This window comes from Oncorhynchus nerka, unplaced genomic scaffold (assembly GCF_034236695.1).
Source record: "Oncorhynchus nerka isolate Pitt River unplaced genomic scaffold, Oner_Uvic_2.0 unplaced_scaffold_894, whole genome shotgun sequence".
NCBI lineage: Eukaryota > Metazoa > Chordata > Actinopteri > Salmoniformes > Salmonidae > Oncorhynchus > Oncorhynchus nerka.
In genome coordinates, this window is record NW_027040401.1 from 120,438 (window position 1) to 148,231 (window position 27,794).

A 27,794-nucleotide genomic window follows, 5' to 3' on the forward strand; every position below is an offset into this window, starting at 1 on the left:
ACTAAAGGCAGTTTGTTAGTGCTTCCCTGCCATGCCCTGATCAACTCCAATAATGGACAATGCATTTCCCTCAAAATCTAGGCAGTGCATTCAGCATTTGTTTTTAGGCTAGGAGACTGTCAATGTCTGTAGTCCATTAGGGCCCTGTAAAATCCCTTCATTGTTTTGCCTGATCCCCCCCCCCAAAAAACAATTCCCTATTCTCCATTTACATTTCCCCGTTGACCGTTTGTCCCTGCATCTGTAGGTTTTCGCTCTCAAAAGTACACCTTTTTAATAGAAATATAACATGATTGGATGTTCTATGCCCACGACAACGTTTAAAACCCTAGCAGGAAACCACTTCTGAGGTCTGGGAAAAACAGAAGACATCGATTTTTCAATAAAGCGTTTCACATTCTCCACTGGTTGAAATACTATCCTGTGTCCTCAGATTAATGAAGTTAGATATACAGGAAAAAAACCTATGCATATATGAATTACAAATCAATAATGTTTAGTCTATTGTATAGTTACAATGTGTAATCATTGATATCCCAGGAGCAGTAAACACTTTTGAAGTGTACAATTGTAATACATACAGACACCGCATCGTTTGATATGACTGAAAGTGTGTCATACCTGAACCGCAGCTTTATTTGCCAGGGAAGAGTATGTGGTCGGTGAATATATTCAATCTACAATATGGGAATCTCATACGTGGTAATAACTCAAATACATGTGTATATAGGTCTTGCATCCTTGGCACAATGAAAGGTATATTCTACTCTAGGCTTCATTAATGCCATTCAGACTTGAGGTTCATTGATTGGTATGAATATTAGTTCAGAACTACGTTTTAGCGTCCATACCCAGAGCGGCAACAGTTATTTTTAATCCGACTCTAGCGAGTAAATAGCTAGCCATGTTACTTCAGCTGCAAGGCAAGCTTACAATTGTGCAGTCAATGCTTTAGCCAGCTCGATTCTTTACATCCACTGTTTCACAAGACAACTGCCTGGTTTGTTGGTTCTCAGGAGTCCCTGAAAGAAGATTTACAAATTCATTTTAACACTAGCTAGTCTGGTAACTTGATAAAAAGAGATTTGTAATTTAACTTTAACAATAAAAAGCAGCCATCTCTACATTATCACATTCCTCTCATTGTACATTTGCTTGACTCGTTAAGGTAACTTCCATCTGTTTTGTCAGCAATCTTCGTTGGGTGGCTCGTGTCAAAATTAGTCTTTGGTCAAAGCCTTGGGACCCAAATGCATAATGATTGCGCAAACTCCCCCTTGTGGTGGTCTGGAGCAATGAAGCCGTCCCGCGGTGCAAGCTCGCAACTTTTTAAGGAGTGTCTTCAGTCCCCGCTGTTCCGTACGGTGTGTGTTGAAATCTTATCCTGATGCGGAATAGATTGCAACGTAATCATGGCTCTACCTTCGTAGTTCGGACTTGGAGATTGTGAAGAGATGTCTTGTGGGGAATGCATGGGTGTCCGAGCTGTGCGCTAGTAGTTTAAAAAAGACAGCTCGGTACATTCAGCTTGTCAACACTTCTTACACAAACAAGTAGCGATGAATTCATGCTCTTCCCATTTGAGCCATGAGAGATTGACATGCATATCATTAAAGAAGAAATTTCCATATTTGGATGGAAACCAAGCTAGTGAGAGGTATCAAGGAAAGTTGTAATTTCAGTTGAAAATTACCAACACTGCATCCAACCACAGCCCTGCTGGTTTCACTTTGGCAAACCACTATAACATTGAGTCAGTTCATCCTACTGGACATTGGAAAGCTTTTGTTTTGACACCCATTGTTTGTCCTAGACGGGAAATTGGTGTGCAACACTCATCTCCCTCCGGTGGATGGTTCAGAGTTCCATGCTTACAAAAGGGTTGATTGATACATGTCAGATGACAAGCCTACTACATGCGCCTTGGTGTTAAACGCAAATCAGATACAATTAAGGTAGCTCCAACGGTTAGGATTGTTTTATATAGAACACTTTATTTGACATGTTAGAACAAGACATTACACCCAAAGAATGTATCCAGAAGAAACATAGAAATGACGCTCCTCAGAGAGGTCTTTGACATGTCGTTGACCTGTTGAGAGAGATAGAGAGAGAAACTATTAGTTCAGTTATGGTCTGCCAGGGTCTGAAAAGCATAAAACAAGACCTACCTCTTTTCGGGTTGTCCTGATTCACACATTGTCCACTACAGGGGCCGCCAGAGGGACTACTGGCATCACAGATGACCACATCACAATGGACAAAGACCTAGGAATCAAAGATTTGATGCCGTCAGATTATTATTTTTAAATTAACCAATAAAGATTGTTGGGTGAACTTTGTTACCTGGCCACTCGGCTCAACCGCATCCTCGGCGAAGGAAAACATATAGACCTCAAAGCGTTTGACGTGAGGGGGGAAGTGGACCCTGGCATCAGCTACTACCGGGTGGAAGACCACACTGTATGGATCCTCGGGGTTCTCACAGCTGCCAGTGTAGAGAGAGGGACTAAGTTAGGAACAAGAAAACGCTGCAAACCCCAACCGCCTTGTGTACAAAGTCTTGTGGTGGTGTCATGACTGTCCTGTGAGGATCAGATCAATTTACAGCAGAAGTGGGATCTTTTCCCCCTCCAGTATGAACTAAAGGAATGTTTTTGCTAACAGGCTTTTTTATTTATGAAAAAACATTTCATATACAATGTAAAGGCTCGAGACTTCCTACCTGTAGAGTGAGGACGTTTCTAGTAAAAATATGACATTCATTTTCTATAGCTAATCTCTGACCAGTCTTATGTTAGAAATATTGTTCCAGTATTCACTTTGAACGTGTTAGAGAAACTCCCCTAGAAAATGTGCATAGTAAGTAGCCATGCCACGAGGGACATCAGAGAGCGGGTCAGACTGACAGAACCATCCCCGGCGGCCAGAGTGCATAAAAGGAATGGTAACAGAAATTAACATTAGACCAGAAAACCGTGAGGCGCAAGCTACACGTTTGGAACTTTCCTAAACTCACAAGTACCTAGAAAAATGAACTTAAGTGGGATCATTCTGCTACTATATCCAAACCATCCTACTCATCACCCACTGAGGAATCAGCGACAGGGTTGATTAGCCCATCTTCCAGAACGAGTGAAAGGAAAACCCATCCTGTAGTTCTGTTCAAGACTAGTCATTGGAGCCACGGACAACCAACGACATTGTGATCTCATGTAGCAAATCAGCGAGAAGACACCACCTACCTTGCCACGGCGGCATCCCACATAAATACATTCATGCTTTTACTCCAAGCTGGTGCCGGTTCGTGTTTTAAATAAATGTATCAATGATAAGTGTCCCTTACGGAATGGGGGGGAAACCTTGTAACAAGCAGTCATATTGTGTGTTGTTATTTAGTTAAACCAACTTGTATAGTACTGAATCATAAGGCTGGGGTTTTTGCAGCTGCAAGGAGGATACGATGTAATGTTAATAAGTTGACTATCAATTTAATAGATCTCTACCGTCTAGAGATGGTAACTCTTTAAAACCACTTCCTCGGCACCCCAAATCCTAACATGATTCATTTAGAGTCAGCTAACAATTAAACAGTCCTCAGATAATTCAAGGTCACGAAAGTGGTTTGTTGGTTTTAATTTCTGATATTTTGGCCCATCAGACCTGGATGCATCTGATTAAGTACGTTTTTATTTTAAAGAACAGAAATTGGGCTTTCCGGCAACAAGATCTATTTTGGTCTACTGCAATGGCTTGTTAAATGACGGCTGTCAAACATGTATATTCAATGCCATTGACATGAGGTGAGATGTCCCTCTAAATGGTTCTTAAAATTCTAAATGATCCAGAATGGTCAGACTACAGGCGACCTGAATATTGATCAATTGACCGTGGTTTAACCAAAGTATCATCAACAAGGCAATCATATTTTTCAAAATAAGACCTTCATTTTAAACAAGAATTTCATGCAATGCGCCAGAGAAATTCTTCCGCTGTTGGAAAAATTGCTCACGCAAAATAAATTCTACACCCACGGCATCGGATTCACATGTGGAGGACTTCTGTGAAGGGCGCAGCTCTACTATAAGTAACCTACGCATTGACAGTTTAGGTCTACTTTTTTATTTTATTTGCATCTTTGGGAGGTTTATCCTTCACTGTTTAACTGCCAGATATTAGCAAAAAGGAATTTGTGAAATCTGAAGACGTTACATGAAGAGACAAACGCCCACACCAGTACAAATCCACTTGAGCTGACAGACGATGGTCAGGATTTTGCACAACGATATAGTTGCAGCTGAAGTGACAAATCTGAACTGCCCATTTCGTGCACAGCCATGTGAATGTTGTGTCTTTTCCTATGATATACAAAACATTTCAGCCTGTTTTTTTTAAACTGCTATGACATTGCTGATTTAATAAACAGCTGCAAAGTTACTCCGTGTCCACATGGCCAAATTTAGGTTTTTGATACCATAAAATTGCTTTTGCAAACCCGATGATCCCCCAAATGAATGGTTTTGACCAATAAAGTTGCTTCACTACACTGCTTGGTGTAACATGCATCCAGATACTGAAAAGGCACCCGCAAAATAAAGTGTCATTTGCAGCGTGCATAATCATTGTGGCCCATTACAATGTAGGATAAATAAGTCATCTTCCAATAGTTAACCAATTTAAATTCTTGAGATAAAAATTAGGCCAGCGTGTCCATCTGTGGCAAAGTGCTCACCCAAATCAAAAATGTCGTAACATTTTTTCAAATATGAACATTAGCAAGATGCTGCTACACTTGACCGTGGTATTTGTTCATGTTTAGCAACTCCCAATTAGCGCATTCCTCTAGGACAGGAAATTCCATTGAAAGCAGCATCAACTTCTGGGTATCCTGTCAACTGATCCTATTCAATTTCAAACATCCATGCTGCACAGGCATCTGAACCATCCTTTAGGTTTAGTGTGCCTGAATTCAACAACTATTCAGTCAGTGTTAAGAGCAGTTTGAAACCAATCGGAAAGGCAAGCCAAGCTTGCCAGCCGCTCTTGATTTCCATTTGACTGACCATCAGTTTGGCACAACACTGAACTCTAGCCAACCAAAAGGATAACATTGAGTAAAAAAGGGTTTGTTAACGCCAACATTAACCTTTCCACATGCGAGTTCCAAATATCTTCAACAGTCGCCCCAGTGGGAGTTGATTTTATGCGCGTGATGTCAGAATGCACTCACCGTTCCAACATGTGGACATTTAACCCGCGCTGACCTCAGACCAAGGGACACTACCTGCTAATTTTGCCTCATTCATTCACAAAAGTAGCCCATTTCACTGTTGCAGACCATTTCTATTTGAGAATTTAATGCGCCGGACAAACTTTCCTTCAAAAGAAAGCCCAAGCACTTCCCCAGATCAAGTATACAGTCCTTGCACATGTATTGCCTTCCTTACAAATAACTGTGGACAAGTCAACCTGTTATTTAGACTAGATGATACCGTTAACATTTATATATTTTACAAGCAAAGCTGGAATAAAGTTGTGAAGACCTTTATTTCTCATCAGTACAAAACATTGTTTAGATGCTTTTCAGACAACGCGGTGTAGAGTCGTTTGATGCAGCATACGTTCCGCAGGGACCACTCAGTGATCATACATAAGTGTTAAATTGGGTGGAGATCTGGTGACAGACCCCACATGGCTCACATCGTTTTTAAGCGTTTTGACCACTCGAGACCTATGGATGGGGGCATAGCCACGGTAGCCAAAGTAAATGGCCTGCCAAGCATGATAGGTTGCTAATTACTCAGGAACCACACCTGTGGAATAACACTTGTTTAGGCCCAAAAACAACATGTTACCCATTAATGATGAGATTCCACCGGGGTCGGGAGTCACGGTCCTCGTTGAGGGTGGCCCAGCAGTGGTCAAGCACCAGCGCTACCTTGGGATCAGAGAACGTGGTCAGCTCCACCTCAAAGTGCAGAGGCTGTCTCAGGTACCTCACCACTGGATAGTCCGCCTCCTGGTGGAACGTGTTATACGAGGCGTCTGGAACACAGAACAAGACAACCGGGGTCGTGTTCAGTGGGCACCATCTGAACTTGTCCATTAAGAAATGCTCGTTTATCATATCCTATTGTGCCCCAATGAACACCACCCACCCCCCACCAGAGGCTTCTGACAAATTCCCAAATCAGCTCCTCACCGTTACTCCATAGTCACACCTGTAGATCTCAGAAAGCAAGAGTAATATATCATAAGGCTTAGATTCTTGGGAATGGTTTTGTAAAGGAGACCTTCCAAGATACTTTTAGAGGCTAGGGGTCAAGTTAAAGTTCTGAATTTGTGCACGCTTACCCTGAGCGAGTCTCATTCTGACCATTAGTCGACCCGTCCCAGTCTCGGCAAAAGGCTCGTTGTCACGCGGCCTGGTCAGGAAGGCCAATGTGCGAGTGATGTTGGCCACATAGTAGCAGGAAACCTTTAACCTAAAAAGAGGGATGTAAGCAACTTCAATAGGGGAAACTTCAAGCAGTGGAGTGGACACTGGTAGTAGAGGCACATTTTCCCTCTATACAAAGTATTGAGCATGAAAGCTAATAGCTACAATTGTGATGGATGCGTAATGCACTTACTGATATTCCTCCTCTGAAGACGTTGTGGCATTCAGCTTCACCTCAAGTTCATCTGGCAAGGAGATTTCGTTCTCATACAGCATGACATTGTTGATAAACTATGTAGTAGAGGGGAATTGCTTATTACAACCTGCAGAAGCAAACACACAGTACCCATCACCTCGGGGTAATAGTCATTTTACCTTCCTGATGGTGCCACAGGAGTTCACAGTGAAGTGGAAGTAGGCAAAGCGATCGTCACTGTAGGTGGGACCACAGGCGGGGTCGCTCAGGGTCAGCTGACCGGGGTTCAGACCGGGAACAGAATCCACCTTCACCGCCAGCGCAGTCATCGTTCCGTTAGAGAAACACTCTTGGAGGTGGGGGGAGCAAAAGACAGGTAGTCATCAGACCTGGGTTCTGTATTTGTTCCACTTATTGAGCGTGAACCAATGGAATATCACCAAAAGTGCAAACCATGCACATCTGGCACTACTATATGACTCACAGTATTTGCAAGGAACCCAGGTTTGGTAACCATGTTAAATGACTATTTATCGGAAGTAATTGTTTGAGAACCAACCAGTCAGCGTTTTGAGGAAGCTGCAAGCCAGGGAAAAGTATTTGATGGTCATGTTGTTGTAAGGATTCAACAGAGCCACATCCAGTCTGCTCCTGACAGAGGACGAGTGAACCGACTGGGAACCAATGGGAGAGTTCATTAGTCCAATATTGTATGCATGTATACAGGGTAAGGAAAGCGAGGCTAGCTGCAGCAATTTAGGTTAACATGTTTTGGGAGAGCGTCAAGTTCAAACACTGCGTCCGGCGAAGAGAAGGGCAACGTGATGGTGAAGTCTGTGTCGCCCTCTGTTAAATACTGTTGAGCAAACTCATGGTTAAGCAGTCTCGGCAAAAAGACCACAAAAAGGGCTCTTGGTTCCTGTAGTCCACAGTGATGTGGAAGTTCTCCTGATCACAGTTGCCAGTGACTGAGGGTGGCACTACAAGGACAAAAAAAAAACAGGGATGTAAGTTCAAATTGTCACAAAAACTTCAAGGTGGAGTGAACTTTAAGAAGAAACCCTTGTTTAGATTGCAAAATGTTTTGCTACGGTGGGACTGAATAAACATGAACAGGACAACTGGGTCCAAATACTCTAAAGCTTAACATTTTCTTTGTAGAGAGACCGCATAGGAAAACCCTACAGAATGGCTATCTGGGCTTTCACTGCCAATTTCCTTTCAGGGCAATCATTAACGAGAGAAACCATTCAACAGTAGTTTGGCGTAGTCCAGAGACATACCAATGTCCAGCAGTACAGCGTCCACAACGGCAGAGTGAGAGAAAGGAGCGTACTCTGGAAAGATGACCAGGCACAGCTGAAGAGTGAAGGTTGTGACACCTTGTTCCACCCTTCTCTGTAGTGAAGTTAAAAGCATTGGTCAATTGGTCAGCATTATTGTTGTAACAGAACTCTATTCAACATCAAGTAACAACTAAGTACATATGGGGACTATTAAAACAAACTATATACTTAAAGTAATGTTCCCCTAAATCAAATGAAACACTTGACTAAATGAGGGATACAAAGTACATTTGTGCCATTATTTATATTTTGTTCCATTATTGAGCTTGAAATCAAATGAAAATGAGGGATACAAAGTACTTTGTGCCATTATTTATATTTTGTTAGGGCATGGATTTAACAGAAACACACCTCCTTAAAGACCACCGGGTCTGAGAAGGGCACCTCCATCCTGAAGGTCTTCAAGGTGTTGTCCGGGGATCTCTGCTCCTGAACATTGAAGCCCCTGGCGTTGCACTCTGCAACAGTTAGCACCATGGTGGGAAAGGTGATGTTCAGCAGCTCCACATCAAGGTTGAAGGTCCCCAACTCAAGCACAAACACTGCCTGCTCAGGAACTGTGTCTAAGGGCGTGTCTGTTCATTGGCAAACAAAGGAAAACATTTGAATGGAAGTTGAAAATTGACATTTGTTATTGGGTAAGTCCAGGTATTGCCTCCCCGTTTCAGTACATTTTCTTCTGTTTTGTGCCTAATGAACAACCCAGGCATCCCAAATTACCCTAGGCACTATTTAACTAAACCAGACTCACAGTTGCGAACTTGTGGAGGCCTGGCCATCGGAGGTGTTGTGATAGGGAAGAGGACTTTATAGCTGGTGTCCTCGTGTGCGATCTCCTCAATCCACAGCAACTCAAGCATGGGCTCAATGGTGTAAGTGACAAAGTACTGGTCATCCTGAATGTGGCTCTGTAAGGGAGACGAGTGATGTAATACACAATTGGAGTGCAAAAACAGATAAATGTTCCTTATAAGCCAGAATGTTAAATACAATTATTCTACCGCTTGTCTTTTTGCCACTCGTAATTTAAGACAAAATATCCAAAGGAAAGTATTGGTTACCAACTTGCATTTCCGGCAGTGTGCATTTTCAAAGCAACTGACAAGCAAAGTAAACACTAGCGCAATATGTAAACAGCAGCATTCAGTTGACAGTGGCAAAGCTACCGGCTACCTAAAAAGTCAGGTAAACAATCCTTTAGTGTGGATATTTGGTCTCAAATTTCATGCGGCTAAAGGACAAACTGCAAAGACAAGCGGTAGAGTATGTTTAAATGTAATTTTATGCAAAATTCACACAATTTTGTATATTAACCTGATTAAGCAGACAATTGCTCAATAAGAAACATTTTACACAAGACAACATTTCTAGGAGTTTACCCATGAGAGATAGCAAAGGGCTACTGCAAAGCACTGACAACTGCTGTAGTAAAAAGGGCTCTACAAATTAGATTTAGAAATGAAACAGGATCATTTTACTCATCCAATGCTGACCTTGAAATAGCCGCCAACCGCCCCCACCGGAATTGCAACAATAATATGAGCCTCTGTGACTAAAACCGAGTAGTTTCTGGCAGCCATTTCCTCAGTGTTCAGCCTCTTCGCGTCAATTCCCATGTACACCTCCAACATGGTGAAGGCATCAGAGGAGAAAAGTGGGTCTATGTGCTTGGGCATGTACCAGGTGATCACTTCTGGAGTAAAGGCAACTGCCCCTGCAGTGAAACAAGAAGCCAAGTGCACATCAAAACAGAACATTTTGCAACTGAAAACAACTGTGCCATTATTTGGAAAAAGTTCACCCCCAAAACATTTTCCCAACATGAAAGTCTTGTCTGGAGCCAATTAAGAACTGGGCTTATAGGATCTTAAATTATTTCACACTCAACCTGGTGTTGGACAAACAGCCGTGGCATCTACTCGAGTAACCAGCCACTTCTGCTCAAAGAAGGTTGAGGTTGAGAGCACCCGCATCGGAACCCCAGCTACCTGTTCAGGGGGCAACCACACCAGGGCCGTGTTCAGTAGGGCACAACGTATTAACAATATGTTGCCGAGTTCAGGTAGGGCCACCGTTTCCAAATGCTTGCTCTACTGAACATGACCCAGTTCATGGAGGTCAGCTTACATTCTGGAGGTATGTCTCCTCTGCATTATGAGGGCTTCTTAACACCAGCCGTGTGGGAGTGTTGGCTATTGCATAGCCCTTTCTTTGGACCTCATCCACATTCATGACATTCTTGCTAGGACTAAAGACGACTGCTGTCATTTTGTATCCTGAAGCAACAGCCTGTCTCAGGAAATGGAAACATGAATTAAACAAAATTGTCAAACGCACATTGTTTAGCGCCATCCTGTCATTTTGTAGTGAAATTACAGAAACTGAAACATGGCTACCTCAGCTCCTCTCCGGAAGTTGCCGCTCCTTGCTTTCGGGCCCCCAGTGGGCTGTTCGGGGATGGTTTGGATGTCTGGAAGAGTCCTTCTGACAGACACCTAGAGAAGAAAGGCCATTATTCCCTATGCATTTCTCCCTCCCATACAATAGGAAATCAAGGGCCAGTTCTCAATCTGTCCACTCACCTCCTTAAATGCATTGAGAATAGGCCAAAATTCCTCACCTCTAAAGTTCTCCTATGTGCATTTTGAAGAGGCGAGTGGAATTGATAGTCAAGACCTCTACGTTGTGTCGCAGAAGAAATGAAACACTGGACAGTTGTAGCTCTAGACAGATCAATTATACAGGCAGTACGACAAGCGCGACTGTAAACATGTCCATTGGGGCATGCTCTGCTCACTTGCCTCCATGTAGTTGCGGTCGCACAGAATCTCTCGGGAGGTCCAGGGGGTATAGCTACAGGTTTTGCCCACTCTATACACAGGGTCTTCAGTCATGTGGTTTCCTGGCAGCCTGAACTGCATGACCAAGCTGAACATCTTATCATCCTAAAATGAAGGGGGAAGGGAAAAAAGCCTTCATTATATAGCAATAAACAAAATGCAGGTGACATTCATGCAAGTTATAGACTGTGGCAAAATTGGCTATATGAATGCAGCTGCCACTGTATTGAAGCCACACTACAGGAGTAGAGCTCAATAGTTCACATCACTGCAGTCTGTATCAGAAAGTTGGCTGGCCCTCTGAAAGCCCTCCATAAACATCTGCTGTACCTTACGTCATCGTTAACTTAGAGGTAAGAGATACCAGACCCAGGGGTGGCTAACAATGGAGATCCTTTTGATATCCACAGAGTTAAGTAAAACTGGAACCGGACTTCTAATAACCTCCATGCGCTCAATTGTATGTATTAGCACCTCAGGCTTATTGAGGACCTTTTTACTGAAAAATGGGTTTCCAATTATTTTATTTTTCCATCTAGTGATGCAAATATTGACTTGTATCTTTGTGTATACAGGGCTCATCTGTAAAAGAGCCTGGTCTCAGCATGACTCCATGTCAAAGGTAAATAAAATGACACTGCTACAGTATGAGTTGCAAATGCAGTGACACTGAAAGAAAAACTGTCCATTTGAAGTACAAGCAAACACTACAGTTCTTAGGGTTACCATGTTTTGGGAAAAGCAGTTTTGAAGAGAAGCAAAAAACATGGCATTCCCCATGGGGTCAAATTTAAAGCTGAATCCACACTGAGTAGCAAGGCCAGGCGTCAGGTTTATGATTTGTGTGTCATCTGGAAGGGATGGAGATGGTGTGAACACAATAGTTGACAAGCAATATCAATGGTTGTTATCTATGAAGCAGGAATGTCTGGGGCTATAGATAGCGCTGGGGCCTCAGCATTATAAATGTCCAGAACAAGGCTTTCAAACCCAGAACCGTAAACCCTATTTTTTAAACATGGATTTTGCGATCAGTGGCAAAGCTGTGATGACTGTAGCCTCGGAGGCAGGACCGCGTCTGAAACATCGAGAAAGGGCAAAGTATACAGCCGCAATATACGATGCACCAAAAAAGCGGTTTCTAAACGTGTATAGAACCCAGATACCGCCCGCAACGGCGCTGAAAGATGAAATGTTGATGTCTAATGGACAGCATTGGGGGCATCTGTTTGATTACTTGGCCTGTAGCGTGAAACTCTATACGTTAGCCGAAGGAGAAGAATATACCGACCAGAAATTAGGCGTGACTTATGATGTTGAAGACTGGACGGTTTTTCGACAGGTTTTGTGTCCCGAACTGAGCCGTATCACCAAGGGTTACAGCTTGTTCACAGGCTACGAGACCCGTTGGGAAGGTACCCCGGACACCTCAGGAAGAGTATTTCACAGAGTTAAATTACAACGTATAAATGGACGGCCTTGCGGGTGCGTGGAATTTTACGTCAGCACCTCGAAATCCGAAACCAAAACATCAGGGCTGGCGGTTCGGACGGGGATTTCCGGCTTCGAATGCTTATACCCCTTAAAAGCTGGCCTTTAATGGAATTGCAAATGTTGGAGCTGTTGGACGCTCTGTTTGTACAGAGCCAAAAGCGCCAGAGCATTGCACGGATAAAGAAGTGCATAATATATACGAATCCTGAGGATTACGACTCAAAGCAACCCCAAGAAGATACAACGTCAGGAGAGGCAGCCCCAAAGAAAGCGAGGTAAGCTGTGTTGTTAACCCCGCCCAGATACCCCGAGGGTTGGTTCAAGAATAAAAAGGCTGGTTCTTAAAACCTACAGTTCTTAACCTACGCATTGACCATGGATATTCCTAACACATACCCGAACTCCGAAACAGCCTGGGCTCCCGACACTAAGGATTGTATGCCTCGCAGCCCTCCATTCTACTCCCCCCTGGCAAGACCCTCGACACCCCCTACCTGTACACAACCTGAGGACGTGTTTGATGGGGTGGTCAGTACTATTTTGTTGACACAATCAAGGCCTCAGTAGCCGCGCTTTTAGACGTGGTGATTGGAGAATATATACGAGAAAAATGCATCGGTTGTGAGATTAATCACCCCAGCCAGCGAAGGCACCCCTGCCTATACGATCCCCCAAGATACTACTTCTTCAACAATTTTGAGGCGCTGGTGAAAAGACTTTGGTCCCGCCGGTTTATACCATCGCTGGTCAGAGCCCTGGAGGCTATGGGCCTTGTGCCGTCTATCCCCAGAGTTTACGGGGTAACCGAAGCATTCCTACACGAGCTAAAGGAGGCAATTCACATACACCAGAAACTCAAAGAAATCCGACACACCCTGGTGGAGGATAACAAATACAGGGAGGCTGTGGTGTCGGATGTGTTGGCTTTCTGGCTCAATAAACCCCAAGAGCCCGAGTGACATTTTTGTTATTTAGATGTAGAGCAATGGGTAACTATATGTATACGATGTTAGATAGAATAAATACATTTTTTCTTTTGAGAGAACTTACAAGTGTTATGCATCAAATTATTGAAAATAAAGTGAACAATGTCTCGTTCTACAAAACCCCAATTCCGGGGCTAATGTAGAGCGTGTTTTGAAAATGGACCAAATCATGACTCATGTACGCCATGCTGGCGAGGTTCTACAATGGACACAAATGGTAACCCGGCTTGGTTGTGATTCTGAAGAACTAGAAACAACCTTGTCTAAGATTTTACTTTATTTGTTTGAAACACCCTTTAATTGTACCATGTATCATATTTGTTGTTTATATACATTTATAGCGGATGTGTCTGTTGTAAAAATTCAGCGAAACAAACCTGTTAATCTAACCCAAATATACAAGGTTTTACATGATTCGATCATAGAGAAAGGGGGGGCATGTATCCTGCAACGAATTAGGGATTGTCTGTATACGTAATACCTAATGTTTTCATGAAAATAAAAATCCCAAAAATGAAAATGAAATGTTGTTGTTATTTGAAAGTGGCTCATTAACATTATTGTACCTCAGAGAGGCAAGAAGGATGGCAGAGCAGATTTTGAAAAACATTTATTATAATCCCTCTAACCCGGGGTCTTATGGTGGTAAGGAGCGTTTACAGCGCTTTAGCCGAAGAAACAGGTCACAGGTTAAGCGATGCTAAAGTCACTGAGTGGCTATCCGAACAAGATGCGCACACTCTACATAAACCCGTGAGAAAACATTTTCCTAGAAATAGAGTTTTTTCTACACACCCATTGTCCCAATTTCAGGCGGATCTATGTGACATGCAGGCCCTTGCAGATAAAAATGAAGGAAACCGCTACATGCTAACGGTCATAGATATTTTCTCTAAAATAGCTTTTGTCCGGGTCTTAAAGAATAAGAGCGGCGCTGAGGTGACCAGGGCATTTGCCTCTATCTTGAAGGAAGGAGGCGCCCCCAAGAAAGTGCAGACCGATGGCGGAAAATAATTTTTTAATAAGACCTTTCAGAAACTAATGAAAAAGCACAATATAGTACATTTTGCTACAGGATCGGATTTGAAAGCTTCTGTGGTTGAACGCTTTAACAGGACTCTGAAGGAGAGGATGTGGCGCTATTTTACAGCGCACAACACGCATAGATATATCGATATAGTTCAAGATTTAGTAATTGCGTATAACAATAGTTATCATAAAAGTATAAGGATGAAACCCTCCGAAGTCTCTTCGGAAAACTCTTTTCAAGTCTTTAAAAATCTGTATGGTTTGCTCCTCTTCGCCGTAAGAAAAAAATACATTTTAAATTTATTGTGGGGGACTTGGTTCGTATATCCAAGTTGAGGGGTGTTTTCGATAAAAAATACGTGCAAGGATACAGTGATGAGCTTTTCACGGTTACAGAATGTCTGCCGCGCATACCCCGGTCTACATATTAAAAGATTATGACGGGGAACTTATAACGGGATCTTTTTATGAGCAGGAATTACAGAAGGTAACGGTTGGTAAAGACAAGGTGTTTCACGTAGAGGAGATTCTAGATCAAAAGAGAGAGAAAGGTCAAAAATGGGTGCTGGTCCGCTGGAAAAACTGGCCGCTAAAATTCAACAGCTGGGTATTAGAGAAGGATGTAGTGGAGGCATCAGGGGTTAATTTAAACCCCCATGCATGATAAAATACATCCTCATTCGGGTGTACAACGGAGGGCATAATGGAACACAACGGCTTCTACCTGATTCTCCCCAGTAATGCGTCAGCACACATATATCGTAATAATCAGAGTTCTAATTATACAACCAATTTTCCAAAGCCTATAGAGTTATCAGAGGTCTGGGAAGTAGGGCTCAGCGAGATTACATACCCCCATAGCTGGTATAATATCAAAGATAAGGACCGGGAATTTTATTTCAAAAGTTAACGGAACCTGCTAAATTTATTAAGGTTAAAAAAGGGTTCTATAGAACCGTCGAAAGGCTCGTCTCCGAGTTGAATGAACGGCTATCGCAGAACAGTATGGAAATATTCCTGATGTACAACCCTATAAATAAAAGGGTACAAATCTCAGGAGATGCTTCAGGGGGATAAAGACCAGTGGTAATTTAGCCTACATGTTAGGGATGGGGCCCAATACATGGACGTATGTGAGAGATAAATTATTCCCATTCCCGCGGATATACATGCAGGATTTTACAACATATTTGTGTATACCGACATCATATCCTATCAAAGGGTCGGAGACAGCTGTGTGCCACTCCTGAGAACGGTTCATATAGATGGAAAGGATGGGGACATCGTCACTGTCACCTACGACAAGCCACACTACGTACCTGTAAGCAAGAAATATATTGAAAACATTCTTGTTGAGCTTAAAACGGATCAGAACGAAAACATTGAATTTACTTATGGTAAAACGATTGTAAAACTCCACTTTAGACCCACCAAAACCTCTCTACATATATAATATTAGTATTATATATTTTATATATATACTAAATTAAAATTATGGAACACCGACATCTCGACCCTAACCGGTATGTCACATACTATGTGGATCAAGTGGGTAATGGGTTACCAGGATATTATGGATCGCCCACCATGTATGGTTCGGGATCGGAGGGATATTTCGTAATCTCTTTAGGATGGTTTTACCGTTTATGAAGAGAGGCTTCAGCATAGCCAAACCGCATTTAAAATCAGCAGCAAAAAAATATAGTAAGTGAGGTTGTCGCCAATGCGATAAACAGAAGGGCGTCACCAGATGTCGAGAGTCAAGAAGGCTCGGGGTTGATGATGTTGTCTCGAAGACCGAAAAAGAGACCGCCAGGTATAAGGCGAAGACTTGAGCCTAAAAAACGGCGGTTAACGGTTAAAAGAAACTCAGTTAGTCAAAGACGGGGTAAAGTGAGGAGGTCTGGACCAAAAACGGTAAAAAGAATACTCGGAAGTATTTTCTAAAAGAACAAGCACCATGGCTCTTTTACACCGCATGTCCTCTGAAGCTATAAAAACAGAGCTCGATCTTTTCACGGCCCCCTTAACCCAACATTCAGTAGAGAGGTCCAGTTATGTGGAGATAGCCCCACTCTCTGCCATTACAGACAACGGCCCCATAGAGTTTTTCATACCAGGCAACGGTGACAACTATCTGGACCTCAACAACACCTTGGTGCATTTGCGTCTAAAAGTAACCAAAAGAGATGGTACTGATATTGCAAACGATGCCAAAGTGAGTCTCATTAATTACCCAGTGGCCACCATCTTCTCCCAAGTGGATGTGACTTTGGGGGAACGGCTAATCAGTCAAAGCAGTGCCACATACCCCTACCGTGCCATCATGGAATGCTTACTCAACTACTCTGAAGACACTCTCAAGACCCAATTCAGCGCAGGGCTTTTTAGCAAGGATACTGCAGGAGGCTCTATGGAATCGACAGACCCATCCACAGGTGCAAATAAAGGCCTGGCCGCCCGGGCTCGCTACTGTGCAGAATCTCGAGAGTTTCATCTGCTAGGCCCTATACACTCTGACATTTTCTTTCAAGAACGTTTACTCTTAAATGCGGTTGATTTAAGACTAAAATTAACCAGGGCCAAGGATGAGTTTTGCCTAATGTCTGCAACGGATGGGGACTTTAGCTTAAAAGTGTTGGGGGCCACGCTTTTTATTAAAAAAGTATCGGTATCTCCGGCAGTTCGTCTGGGTCACTCACAGGCTTTGCTGAAAGGAAATGCCCTTTACCCTCTCCAAAGAATTACCATGAAAACCTTTAGCATACCTGTGGGCAGCAGAATCTGCAGTCAAGAAAACCTATTTCTAGGCCCTTTACCGCGATACGTAGTTATAGGTTTGGTTGATCACGCCTCCAATACGGGCAGCTTAAATAAAAAAACTTTAATTTTCAACACTTCAATGCAGAGTATGTCGCTCTGTGTCAGGACGGACGTCAGGTCCCTGCTAAAGCTTTCCAACCGCAATTTAATAACAACATATCTGTGCGAGAATTTTACAATCTATTCCTGGCTACCGGGAGGCATCTAAAAGATCTCTCTTTACCTATTGACAGAAATGATTTTGCCGAGGGTTACACAATGTATGCTTTCAATTTATCCCCAGATGATGACACCTCAGGAAATCTTTCTGTGATGTCCCAAGGTAACCTCAGGCTGGAAATGCATTTCCGTACACCTTTAGCCTGTACGGTTAGCATGATTGTTTATGCCTGCTCTGATTCAATCTTGGAGGTGAATAGCCGAAGACAGGTTTTAGTAGATTATTATTAAGGATCGTTGAGCAAAAGACATGAATACCCAAGAGTTGGAAGGGCTGATGAGCCGACTGATTGGAAAACAATTTTGCGGAGTGTTGGCTTGTGATGAATTACCTATGGAGAAATGGAAGGTGCGGCCTGCAATGTTTATTGTCAATACCCATCCTAAAAACATGCCGGGTGAACATTGGCTAGCTGTGACCTTAGAAGAGGAAGGAGGAAGAAAAATCTCAACTTTTTTTGATTCCTATGGTTTCCCACCCGGTTTTTCACATTTCCCCAAATCTATTAAAGAATTTCTGACCAAAAATGGCTCAAAGATATACTACAATATCAAACAGGTGCAAGATACCCTTTCAACGACATGCGGTCAACACTGTGTATTCTACCTATGCCAAAGAGCCCGGGAGTTTCTTTTGAAGATGTTATGTCTCTTTATAAGGATGATTTAAGAAGTAATGATAAAGTTGTAGCTTGTTTTGTTAGAAAATATCAAAAGTGTTCAAATGTGTATCCTCTAAGAACGTATAATCAAGCTATGCTCACGCCAAATGTTTCAAGAATGCCACAAATGTTAAATTGCTTATTTTTCAAATAAAATTTATTGAATTTAATCATAGTCATTCAAAAGTCATTCAAAAGGCTAACCACCCAGAGAGATCGGGATTAGGGAAAGGTCCAGAGGCGTTCAGGGGGTAAATGGGTTATCGTCATTCATTTCATAAGGATGCGAGGGTTTTGGGGCATCTTTAGGGGTGCTGTATCTCGGTGACGGTTTGTGTTTTAAAGAGTGAATCTGTTGCCGAATCTTATAGTTGGGTACACCCGAGAGGGGTATGTTGAGGATGGCCAGGGCCTTAAGAAACTGAAGCCACCCTGGAGGTCTTCGGTCATCAGCCACCTTGTGGGCAGATGTGGTACTTTTAAGCAAGTCAAGTATATGTGAACCCTTGACAACAGCCCCTGAAGGATAAACTCTCCTTTGTCATTCCAAGTAGCTGCCCCATTTGAGTCTTTTAGCTTGTTCATAATGTAGCTAACATTTTTCCTGTTACGTGCCGGAACATGGGTTAACAAGTCATGCATAACTTTATCTTCAACAGGCATTTGATCTTCAGATGGTAAGCTCGCAGGTACCGGCCTTACAGGGGCGTGGCTCTCGCAAGGCTCGTCATCTTTTAAAGGGTCCTGTAGGGAAATAGTTAAATGGCCTGTCTCTCTCTCCCCTTGTTTCACCAAGGACAAATACCTTTGCAAGAGGTTTGTGTATTTTTGGACCTTATCATAGGGGTTCAATCCTTTTTGATTCAAAATATCCTTCATGGCCGTATCCAAATCATTTTCCGCTGTTTGTCTGATATTTTCGGGGGCCCCTGCATTTGTTTTTTTAAGTCTATCCAACTCTTGTTGTGGCACCAGATACATTTTATTGGCCATCACCCTATGTGTTCAACCACCACGTCGGGCTGCAATAAGGCTGGTGATGAAGGGCACGGCTATACTTAGTAAAGGTAGAATAATACCGCCAGACTGTTGTATGCTATGTCGTTTCTTTTGAAGACTGACCCTTTTATTGGCAAAGAGCTTGATCGAGGTCTTTTGTCTCTTTAATTTTTTCAATTGTGTCAGGGTGAGTGGAATGCGTCCTTTGAGAAGATTCAAAGCAATCTCACATAGGGATAATATGAGATCTGAAGAACAGTGACCCAAGATGGCCTTCCGTTCATTAGATGTAGCCCCAACTAGGCTTCTCAAGAGGGGCAAGTTTCTTTTTAAACGCAGAGACATAGCGGCTACTTTTTTTTAGGAATGTACACAGCCGGCCACTCCCACGGGAACAGACCGGTTCGTAGCCTCAGGTGTTCTGGAGTATTTGCTTTTAAATCCATGATTAAATAAGAAAATGGCGCTTGGGTTGCGTCCTCGTAGCTCTCCATAAAGTAGGATTTCCTTCCGGGTACATCTGCTGAGCTAGAGTGTTAATTTGTAGTTTGTCTCTAGGATTTTTGAACAAAACCATGTAATTGGCGTTCAAACTGATGGTGCGGCTATTTTTACCTTGGTGAAACACATTCTGCACCAAGTAAAGCACGGACAGGTTTCTATGATGCGTATATTGGGTAAACGCTCGGGCAATTTCGGGATGTTCGCTACCTGCAAATAGCATATCGTCCAAAACCAACAGATTGTTTTTATGAGGAGGTAAAAGTTCATCATCAGACAGGGTATCAGGTATTCCTTCAACAAACTTGATTTTTATTGTCTTCAACAATTCATCATACAGAGGTTGATAACATGAATAACACCACACAACATTATCAGGCTTTTGAGATAACACATGTTCAGAATTCTCTAAAATACTTTTTACAAAACAAGTTTTACCACTATTCGAAGGCCCTGCGATTAAGGCCGAAAATGGTAGTTGCAACCGGGGGTCAAAACCTTCTACAGCAGTCATTATATCTTAAGCTTTAAGATCCCTGTAGCTTGTAGCATAAGTCAACACCCAAAGGGGGTAATGTGGTCCAGTCAGGCAAAAAGCAGTCTCTTGTCATAGACAACCCTGAATCTTTTAGTAAGTGGGGCCTTCCTCAGATGGAAGCCCTTTATTATACACAACAATCTTTTTGTAGGAGCTCCTAAATCTCAAAGTCACTATTCCTGTCATTTAGGAACCACCCCTCAAACAAACGTGTGATTGATTCCTAGTTTTTACACGAGGTGTATTTTTTTTCATAGTTTTTGAGTCACGCCTGACACACTGCGGCCTGTAGCATAAGTCAGTAGCCATAGGGCAATGTAGTCCCGTCAGGCAAAAGCACTCTCTTGTCATAGACAACCCTGAATCTTTTAATGAGTGGGGCATTCCTCAGATGGAAGCCCTTTTTATCCCTAACAATCTTTTTGTAGGAGCTCAAAATCTCCAAGTCACTATTCCTGTCATTTAGGAACCCCTCGACCAAGCGTGTGATTGATTCCAAGTTTACACGCTGGGCATTTTCATAGTTTTGAGTCACTCCTTTGGCTTTCAATACCACGTGATTCTTTAGCGTTCTAAAAGCATAGCTTTTGGGCCCACAGGATGACCATTCTGTGATATGGTCACCCTCTGCGAGTTCGCTCGTTAAGCCACCCAGATAGTTGCTGAGTGGGGGCTCCAATCCCCTGGTTTGCTTACATAGACCACAGAGTCTGTGTCGTGGTAAAGTACCCGCCTCTGAAGCTGCTCCATGAGCTTGTACAGTTCAAGTCGGCCATAGGCCGTGGTAAATGCTGCAAGAAACACATTTACATTACCCGGGGTAGAACCCACTTCTTGTTACGTCGCCATTGCACCAAGGCAATGTCTTGACTCAAGAATGAAAAATGTGAAATTTCGTATTGGTCCGAAAAATGAATTCCAAAATTCTTCAGGATCTTTAATAATCGACGTTGTCAACATATTACACCTCTGCGCTAATTTGCCCCAAAGCGAATTTAGGTACAATTTCGACACATTTCGTTTGGTTTTGTTGACCTCTATTCTGTCAGGGTCAAGAAGGATGCCTTCTCTGTCATGATAGTCTTGAATGTACCTGTCTTTACTTTCTTGATCTGTGACCGATGCAGGATAGCCTGAAGCCATTTGCTTACATCTCAAGAAGGTCTTGATGTACTCTTTAAAAAGAGTGTCTGATTTCTTTGGAAAGTTCATACTTCAAAGATTTTGGCCACACGATACCCCATCTCTAAAGCCTTAGAGAATTCAGCTGTGACCCATACACCTGTCAGTGCTCTTTCTTGATCTGTGTGATCACATGGGTTTTGTTGTATGTTTTCACTGCAGGTGCGACAAAGGGGAAAGAAAAGTTTTCCTTGAGGGCCCCTGTAAGACAACACAGGTATAAACAAACCCCTTGGAGGGTAGACTGTTGCTTTGATCAGACCAAAATAGTTTTGAGGTAAGTCAAAATCACGATGAATAATTTCAGGATGACCTATAGGATAGCATGAGGAACTCATTACATGCGGATAAAGGGATGTAAAATCCACATAGCCTATTGTCTCGTCGGGTTGCGCTACATACCTCAATGTCAAAGCATTGGTACGGCCGCCATACAAGGCCTGTCTTGGCTCCAGAGGTTCTGGGATGTCAAAGCTGGAAAGGAATGCTTGAACATGAGGATCAGACTTTTTGAGGGCTGTCCATTCATGCTCCCACAAAACAACCACTTTTAGACTGTAAGTAGCCTGTAACGAATCAACTTTGTCTTGAAACTCTTCGTACATTTCCCCAAAAGTCTTTTGGGTTAGGACACATATGTTCTGGGGCACAAAGCAAGATTTGCAACCATGGAAGAAACAACCGTTGTACTCATACACGCTCTCAACCCCGTCAATCTTGGTGTAGCCATCTACATGGTAAGAGCCAAACGCCTTCTCCCCTCAATTCAAAGCATGTTGAATAAAAATGTCTTTATCCTGGGCCATATACTCTAGCCATTGAATGGACCCACTAGAGTAGGCCTTGAACTGGCGTCGGTAGTTGTCAGGCGGGGGATCGCTATAGAGGATGTCGGCATATAGTGTGTACGGTATGTTTTCATGCATGCCGATGCAATCGTTGTACAACTCCAAGGGTCAATACCTGCATCTTTGATTACCTCTTCTCTGAATCTGAGGCATCCTTCACGAAGTATAACCACATCATTGTCACAGTATGATTCCATCTCTTTATGGAAATCAAAGGTGCCATGTCTTACTGTCTCATACCAAGTCATGAATCTCTCTCGCTCTTTGGGAGACATTTGATCACACCCATACATTTCTGGGCTGGGATATGATCCTATATAGTGTAGATTCTCCTCAGATGTGAAGAAGTGGGGGAACCAGCCTTTCACAGAGTTTTCAAAACCCAAGGCCTCTGGCATTTGAGCCAATCTCATGGGTAAGAAGCTTAAACTGTCAATGTATCTCTGGTTGAAGGCGGGATCAACAAAACACAGGATTTTACTCCCTTGCGCTAGGACCCTCGGCGCTATGCCTTGCTTTATCAAGGGGTTCAGAAGAAGGTACGAGTCGTAGGCTCTAGCATTGTGCGCTATGAACGTAAAGTTTCGGTACTGTGGTTTTCTAAAATGTTTTAGAAAGTGTAGTGCACAATTGGATCCTTCTGCAGACCACTTTTCCCCCGTGAATGTCATGGTAGATACAAAAATAGGCAAATGATCCCCCGATTGTTGATTTGTCTCAAAATCATAGAACACATATTTCTCTGAAGGTTCATCTTCAGCCAAGGGCTGAATATAACACTCGTGTGTCACTTCTTGAACCACTTCAGCATTTCTGCTTTTCAGATCCCCTTTACAGATTGGACACAGTAGGATTCCACAAACATGTGGTTTAGGGCTATCTATTTTAAGGCTGTAATTGCAATGACATTTTGGGCATTTCTTGTTAATGGCACAAATGCTTACAGATTTACCGGCCTTAGGGTGCCATGTTTCAATTTTGTGTTTATCGTAACAGTAGGTCGAACGACATGTGCGATGGCAATCCTCACATGGTGTCAAGTTTAGGGTCTGCATAGGGCACCCGGCATCCTGACATACCGAACAGTTATAACGGCACGAGTGTCCCCCCTTTCGGCTGTAGCCGGTATGGCAGGATCTACACACATAGGCTGCCCTAGGAACGCCGTGACGTTTGTAACGGCATAGTAATGTTCGTTTTGCACATAAAAGTACAGAATCTGGGGGTGCGGTTGGGGGTGTTTTGGAACTTCAAGAGAGCTGCATTAGCTCTACTGTGGTACAAAACCACAATCTTGATATTCAGAAGGTTTTCAAATTTGACAATGTCTGAGAATGCCACGCCTTCATGGATCCCGAGACCCACCGCCGTTTGGATCTCTCTAGCCTTTTGCAATGCCGTCAGATCAGTACATCCGGGGTTAAGTAAATGCGCTAGGCCTATTGCAAAACATAGCTTATTATCGGGATTGTGAACGTTTATGAGGTAGGCCCTTTTATTGCTTATGATTTCTGACTGCATTAGGCTATCAAGCTTCCTTCTCTGCCCACCGCCCCCTGTGGTTGACGTATTATTTGCACTACAAGCTCTAGGGTTCGATCGGCTATGATGGCTAAATTTGACTGAACAAGGCGTTCTACCAGCGCTGTAAATTGTTCAAGATCTGCTTCGCCATTGGGTAAAATAAGAGATACTGAATTATGCAGGCTATCTCCACATATTTCCAACTGTAAGACATCACGAGGTTCGCCATAATCTCTTGCTGTTTCTAACAGGTCATTCAGAGTGTCCATTATCATCATGTAAAATACAGCATAGTCAAGATTCTGATTCACACATAGGAAATTGAAAAACTGTCGAATCTCTGTATTGTTGAATTTATTCCTGTAAACAACCCTGACACGTCTATCCTGAACATCTGCAGCCAGATTTATTAGATAATTGTCCAATTCCCCAAAAACATCTTGTGGCGTTTCAGACTCTACGGACCTAGGCGTTACGGGTTGTGCTATCGTTGTCGGGTTTGTCGGGCCGAAATTGTCTGACTCGCGTTCATACGATTAATTAAGGTTATGAGGGCTTGGGAATCTGGGATAACATGTTTTCCTCAACCCCCTGACTGGTTCATACGAGTAATCATTTCTAAGAGTTCGGCTGGAATCTGTGTTAATATGCTTTCATCTAACGTTCCTGAATCGTTCATACGTCTTATAACTTCTAGGAGTTCGTCTGGAATCTGGGATAAGAGGCTTTCAACTGTCTCCCCGTGTTGCGTTAGTTCTGCCATTTTTGGATAATTAAGAGTGTTCGTTTTTTTCTTTCTGTAATGGTTGGTGTTACATGTATGATTTTAGCGTCTGTATTTGCGTTTTTAATGGGGTTGCTGTTTAACATGCGTGGAATTGTTCTATGCCAGAATAACATATCGTCTCTGTACTGTCTCTCAATTAAATCCCCCAGTCGTTTGTATAGCAAAACATTCCTCGATTTCAAAGCCCTGGAAAATAATGTGAAAAACCTTTCTTGTTCGTCTGCAGGTATTGAGGCCGTAGAATTGACTGGGTCTATAAGGTTGGCCGCATCACAGAATAGCTGGTCATCAACATCTGACATGTCATTAAAAACAGGTCTCTTGGGTGTTTCATTCGGAATGCTCGGGCGCCGGAATCCCCCAGCTCTAGATTTATGTGGTCGTCTGTGCCGTTTTTCGCGGTGCGGAGTCTGAATGAAAATAATACATACATAATTACGTTATTAGATATAAAAATATATATGTTAGCTACATACAAATGTCAAATACCTTTCCGTTATAATAATATATATTAACAGTACATAGTTAAAATACCTCGGCTTTTTTGGCGCTTGTTGTGACGAATCGTGGGGTGTGTGACTTTTTCCCTCTAGCGTTCCAGATTCTGCTGGGTCTGTCTCCGGGCAGTCTGAAAAACATTATTTGTCCTTGTTTTAACATAGGCTATCAACAGATCTATAACTAATAAAAAGGCTGATAACTAATAACAAAACTGTATAATGGTCCCATACCTTGTCCCTGGAGCGCCGGCTCGTGAAGCAGCAAGTTCCAGGCCCAACAGTAGTTTTCGGGTGGGCTTGATTCTGAGCAGGTGTTTGGGCCACAGTAAACGGTAGAATTGCATCAAAGTCCTGCGTGTCAGCTGGCCATAACGCATCCTTTATCATAAAGGGCTGTATGTCGGCTGTAAATACATAAAATAGTTTTTAAAAATAGTACAACCTATTTTTAAAATGTTTATATATAAATATTTCTTGGGTATGTGTTTAATTATAAGGACTTACAACGAAAAAGGCCGTTGGTGATTGTCTGCCAGACTTTTGCTCCTGCGAACCCCCATCATGTTCCAGATCAGGTAAATCGCGTAAAAGCTGCGTAAATGTATCCTAGATTCCATTAGACAATGTTAACAGTTATACGCTATATCTACACTTTTTTTTTTTTTTTTTTATATTGGGCTTTTGGCCTGAAATACCCAAATAACTAGGGTTTAATATTCCAATAATATTCAAACAAATCTTAAAATATGTTTTTTTCATTTACTCACCTCCAGAAATATCCATTATGCGAGATTCCCTTATTCCGAATATTATTATTATTATTTTAATCTGTCCGTGCAGCTCAATATTCGGGCCTTTATGTTTGCGCTAAAGCAATGCTGACAACGTTAAAAAATAGTTCTGTCCCTAACTATCTAAAAGTTCGAATGAGTTTGAGAGATGTATGCTACACGCCAACAACAGGAGGGGATGTCGTAACATTCTGTCTGCAAACGGGGTGTGTGGGGCCGTTTATGTTTAACCCCCGCTGTTCGGCTGATATCTCGACATGCCTTATGCATGATAGTGCACACCTTGGTTTCAAACGGTTCTCTACAGATAAGAGTTCTGGGACCCCCCAACTTTAGGATTTTCACACACACACACACACACACACACGCCTGTTGCTCCGCCTCAAGACCCCTCCCCCACACACACACACAAACACTCGGATTCTATTTTACTTCGTGACAGAGTTGGAAGACGTTGTTAAATAGGTTTTTCCCATAGTTAAAGGGTGAGATACCGTTTTTAAACATTCCTTTTATTGAATTCCAAAATATTTCGTACAACCTTTAAGACATGTTTGAATTAAGTAACCCATTTGAATAATATTTAAACATGCAGCACACGTGTTTTATGTAAAAAAAAAAAAAAACTTGGATGCAGGTCTTTGTACATTATTACAAACTTTAATAAAACGAATGTTCATAACATACCCAATGTAGGAATAGACTATAAAATAAGACATGTTTTTTTCAGATCTTACAGTTGTCTGCGCCAGACCCTAGCTTGAGAGAAAAGAGCGCTACCCCTTAGTTAAATGGGGGTATACATTTTCAAAATTAACACCTACATTTTAACACACGTTATAATTCAACATTTATTTTAACTATTTCTTACAGATATATGGGGTCCTGTTAGCCCTGAACATTATCCGTTTCCAATTCCCCATCACAAAGTCTTTTCCGCGCTCCGTCGAAGCTCTGTCCACTTTCCTGCCAGGGAAAGATCCTCCTTCGAACTTGTTGTTCTTCCGGTGTATGTCTCAACGATAACATATGTTGTTCAGTTTATGTCTCAACGATAACCTAGGCCATCGTCGTAATTGTTCACGATTTTCGAAAAGACTGTCCAGCTTATTCATCAGGGTTCGGAAAATGTGGTAATCGCGCCATTTAAAACTGAACATTATTTGAAAAAATTTACATCCTTGCATGCTTTGGAGGATACATATGGACTGACCGTTTCGTAGCATTTGACCTGTCAAATTGTTCACATGCTAAAATTGTCACTCTGGAGTCCGGGTATAACCCATGGATGTGACTCTCAGGGCCATTAGGTCCTGACGTCCACAGACTTGTTCTTCCAATGCATATCCTGGCAGCCTTGAAGCACTCAGGGCACGTTCCATTTGACACAAAGCTAGCCTTATTTTAAGCCATTCTCGCATCCTTAGCGCTAGAGAAAAAGGCTCGGGTTCTGCACGATAAAAGGGTTGGGACACGCTGTCTGTGAATATCTTAACCGTAGATTCCTCCGGGTTGAATATGTACGAAATATGGCCCTCGCTTGTACACAGAAATCCGTTAAAACATTCGGGAGCCTACAAAATATCCTCCAAGCTTTTGGCGTTGGGTTCGTGACATGAGCTACAGAGCACTCCGAGAATTCCCCTTGTAGACATATTTTTAGATGCTTAATATTCAGGTCTTAAAAAATGGCTTGTTCTGGACATTTATAATGCTGAGGCCCCAGCGCTATCTATAGCCCCAGACATTCCTGCTTCATAGATAACAACCATAAGGGAGATAAAACTGGGAGGTGGAGGGGGGGCATGGGCCCCAAAAGTTCAAACACCCTCTAACACATGACCACACGAACAGGGGGGGCGGGGCGGGGGCACATATTCTGTACAGGTCATCAGGTCATAAGGTCAGCAATCAATCAAATTTGACACGCGCCGTATCCTATTACTCTCTCATGAATTATGAAAGGAGAGAAAGAGAATCATAAAAGAGGCAAACTCACTGAAGACAGCATCAACCTCTTCAAAAAGAGGAGCGACACTCAAACGAATAACGTTACCAAGGCATTCAGCATTGAGGTCATCTGGAATAGG

At 42.6% G+C, this 27,794-nt stretch overlaps 1 protein-coding gene across 1 annotated transcript; it reads right to left on the reverse strand.

The window, feature by feature from the left end:
* Nucleotides 1–1,974: 1,974 nt before the first annotated feature.
* Nucleotides 1,975–27,778, reverse strand: LOC135570768 (uncharacterized). Its single transcript, XM_065016737.1, has 19 exons — nt 27,704–27,778; nt 11,548–11,672; nt 10,783–10,926; nt 10,378–10,476; nt 10,109–10,270; nt 9,870–9,969; nt 9,475–9,695; nt 8,733–8,889; nt 8,333–8,556; nt 7,919–8,033; nt 7,493–7,615; nt 7,195–7,398; nt 6,815–6,984; nt 6,633–6,730; nt 6,355–6,485; nt 5,856–6,045; nt 2,347–2,488; nt 2,172–2,268; nt 1,975–2,092 (listed from the first exon to the last, which is right to left on the reverse strand). The coding sequence occupies exons 2-19, from the start codon at nt 11,599–11,601 to the stop codon at nt 2,019–2,021; spliced, it is 2,505 nt and encodes an 834-aa protein (XP_064872809.1). The 5' UTR covers nt 11,602–11,672; nt 27,704–27,778; the 3' UTR covers nt 1,975–2,018.
* Nucleotides 27,779–27,794: the final 16 nt, after the last annotated feature.